The sequence below is a fragment of the Triticum dicoccoides genome, chromosome 2B (genome assembly GCF_002162155.2).
Source record: "Triticum dicoccoides isolate Atlit2015 ecotype Zavitan chromosome 2B, WEW_v2.0, whole genome shotgun sequence".
Classification (NCBI taxonomy): Eukaryota; Viridiplantae; Streptophyta; class Magnoliopsida; order Poales; family Poaceae; genus Triticum; species Triticum dicoccoides.
The window spans coordinates 684,557,419-684,559,963 of NC_041383.1; the positions used below are offsets into that span (position 1 = coordinate 684,557,419).

Sequence of the window (2,545 nt, forward strand, 5' to 3'; positions counted from 1 at the left end):
GCCCGGCGCGGCGGCAGAAAGAACATGCGGACTTGATGTTCCGCGGGGCGAAGCTGTACGCCGTACGCGAGCAGACCGACATCGTCGCAGCTCTCCGCGTCGAGTCCCCGCGCATGTACAACATCGCGCTCTGTGATCCCTTTTCAAACAAAGACGGCGCCCAACCTGGCATACAGCGTGCCGACCAGTGCACTAACCAGGAGTATGCCTGCGAAGTGTGGGGGTGTAGCTAGACGAGAGGTGGGGAAAGAGCATGTCGACATCCATGTCAAGCAGGCGATGAAGGTTGAACATATGCGGAGGAGCATAGTAGGGTGGAAGGCTGTGTTGACGAAATCGCAAACATGGTGCCAATCGGCCACGCACGCACCCGTGCACTTGCTAACATGGCGTCGGTAGTCGGCCAACGACGTTGATGAACTTCAAGTTGGGTGTGGCTCGGGAGTTGGAGATTCAAGTTAGCATCATTCATGGACCACAGAAGGCTTCGGGAGCTCTAGAACGCGGCGCTGGAGAGCTACAACAGCTGTTGGAGCTCGGCGTGCTGTTCAACGGTGAACGCAGATAAGACGTTCGACATAATTTCAGAGAGGAGTGGCAGTAGAGAGCTGTATTCGCCATGTCAGCGAAATACAATGGATACTGTACCAGTGACCGTAGAGTGACACGTCCTGGCAACCTCGGTGACCGTATTTTGACCTTTCTTGAATACAGTGATCAAAGTGAATCCTAGGATCAAGTTCAGGTACTATAGATTTAATTTACTATATTCCAAAACGTGATCTAGTAAAATCCAGACAGCACAATGGTGAGCAGAGACTCAACTCGAATTTCGGCTAATTCCGTTCACTCTGTGGCGAGTTTTACAGTCCGGTGTTGGTCATCGTCGGCTGATCTCTCAGCCAGTATCTTCTTCACCTTGGCGTCATCAAGGTAGTGCTGGTAGATGTAGGACAAGAACCCCCAGACCGCAACGAGCATCGCCAGCACCTTCACCCCGTCCATCCGGTCGCCCAGGAAGATGACGGCGATGATGGGCGACAGCGGCAGCCCCACGGTGCTGATCACGTTGGTGAAGAGCGACGACACCGACGCGACGAGCCCCATCAGGCCCATGGTGGTCAGCTGCCACGATATGGCCGTCCAGGCCAGCGTCATCCCGTAGGCCACCCTGCCCTTCTTGTACCCGTCCATCTCGCCGTGCAGGGCGCTCCACTCCCCGGAGATGAACAGCCCGGCTACCGACACCACGGCCGCGGCGGTGTTGCTCCAGAACTGCATCTCCATCACGTCGTAGAAGGTGTCGCTCTTGAGCACCATGTCGAAGGTGAGCTGCATCAGGGACAGGATCAGGGAGAAGAGTGCCGACGCCGACAGCGTCAGCACGAACCCCAGCGGGAACTTCCCCGGCGGGACGCTGCTGTTGGTCCCGTCCGAGCCGTGGCTCACGCCGACGAGCGCTGCGGAGAAGGTGAGCAGCACGACGGAGTTGAGGATGAGCGCGGTGAACTTCTGCTTGTTGAGGAAGTAGGAGAAGACGGCGTTGAAGGAGAGCTGCGTCGCGCAGACGAGCGAGTAGGTGGACAGCGGCAGGTAGAGCAGCGCGTAGGAGTACATCAGGTTGTCGCCGGCGAGGAGAACCCCCAGGCCGGCGTAGATGGCCGAGATCTTGAGGAGCGGCGGGCGCGTCACCACGGTCGTGGTGGCCTTTGGGCGGCGCCGGAAGTAGAGGAGCAGAGGGATGGCGAGCGGCGTGCCGCAGGACTGAACCACCGTGGCCATCCACAAGCTGCCGCCGCCCTGGTCGTAGTAGATCCTGCCGAGGAGGTTCGCCACGCTCTGCCCGGTGAGCACGAGCACGATGTTGACGAGCACCACCGCCCACCATTGTACGCGCTCCGACACCGACGGTGGCGCCGGGGCCGCGGTCGCCGGGGGCGTGCCATTGTCAGCTACACCTTGAGCTGCTTCTTCGCCTCGCGTACCTGCATCGCCGGCCGATTAGTCCGGCAAATGGATTCAGCGGCCTACAACTACAAGAAGATTCCAGTATCAAGAATTCAAGATGGAGGGCGAGAGAGACCTGCAATCTGAAGATGAATTTCACCCGCATCGCCCATATCCGCACAGAGTTCTCTGTATCCTGCAAACCCGAAGTAGCGAAAGGATACGCGACAAGATAGCAACCGGGGCAGGGGAATAATCTTATAACTGATCCAATTGCGCACGGATGCGTGTCGTCTTCGTCCTCCTCTCGTTGAAATCGGAGACCACCGTCGATGAGTGATATAAGGCGGACAACAATGGCGCTAGCTAGCTAGCTAGGGTCTTAATCTGCGGTCAACATTAGCTTGACTTAGCTCAGCACCGCACCGTTGCGCAACGCCTCTGCCATGAGTCAATTTTCCCGGCCCCTTGGAGGAAAAAGAATCCAGACGGCGCCAGCGTTGAGCAATGGAGCCGTTGATCGTTTGGTGAATCCACACGAGAATCAAAAAATACCTCCAGCTTAACAATCTCGTCTCATGCTAACGTATATTTAGGG

General features: G+C 57.3%; 1 protein-coding gene across 1 annotated transcript; it reads right to left on the reverse strand.

The window, feature by feature from the left end:
• Window positions 1–809: 809 nt before the first annotated feature.
• Window positions 810–2,506, reverse strand: LOC119365598 (probable purine permease 11). Its single transcript, XM_037631246.1, has 2 exons — window positions 2,084–2,506; window positions 810–1,985 (listed from the first exon to the last, which is right to left on the reverse strand). Exons 1-2 carry the CDS (start codon window positions 2,118–2,120, stop codon window positions 847–849), a joined length of 1,176 nt encoding a protein of 391 aa, XP_037487143.1. The 5' UTR covers window positions 2,121–2,506; the 3' UTR covers window positions 810–846.
• Window positions 2,507–2,545: the final 39 nt, after the last annotated feature.

Coding starts and splice junctions, on each gene's coding strand:
- LOC119365598 (XM_037631246.1), bottom strand. CDS start 2,120: ATGGGCGATGCGGGTGAAATTCATCTTCAGATTGCAG. Junction 1,986..2,083: donor AATTCATCTTCAGATTGCAG/GTCTCTCTCGCC, acceptor CCGGCGATGCAG/GTACGCGAGGCGAAGAAGCA.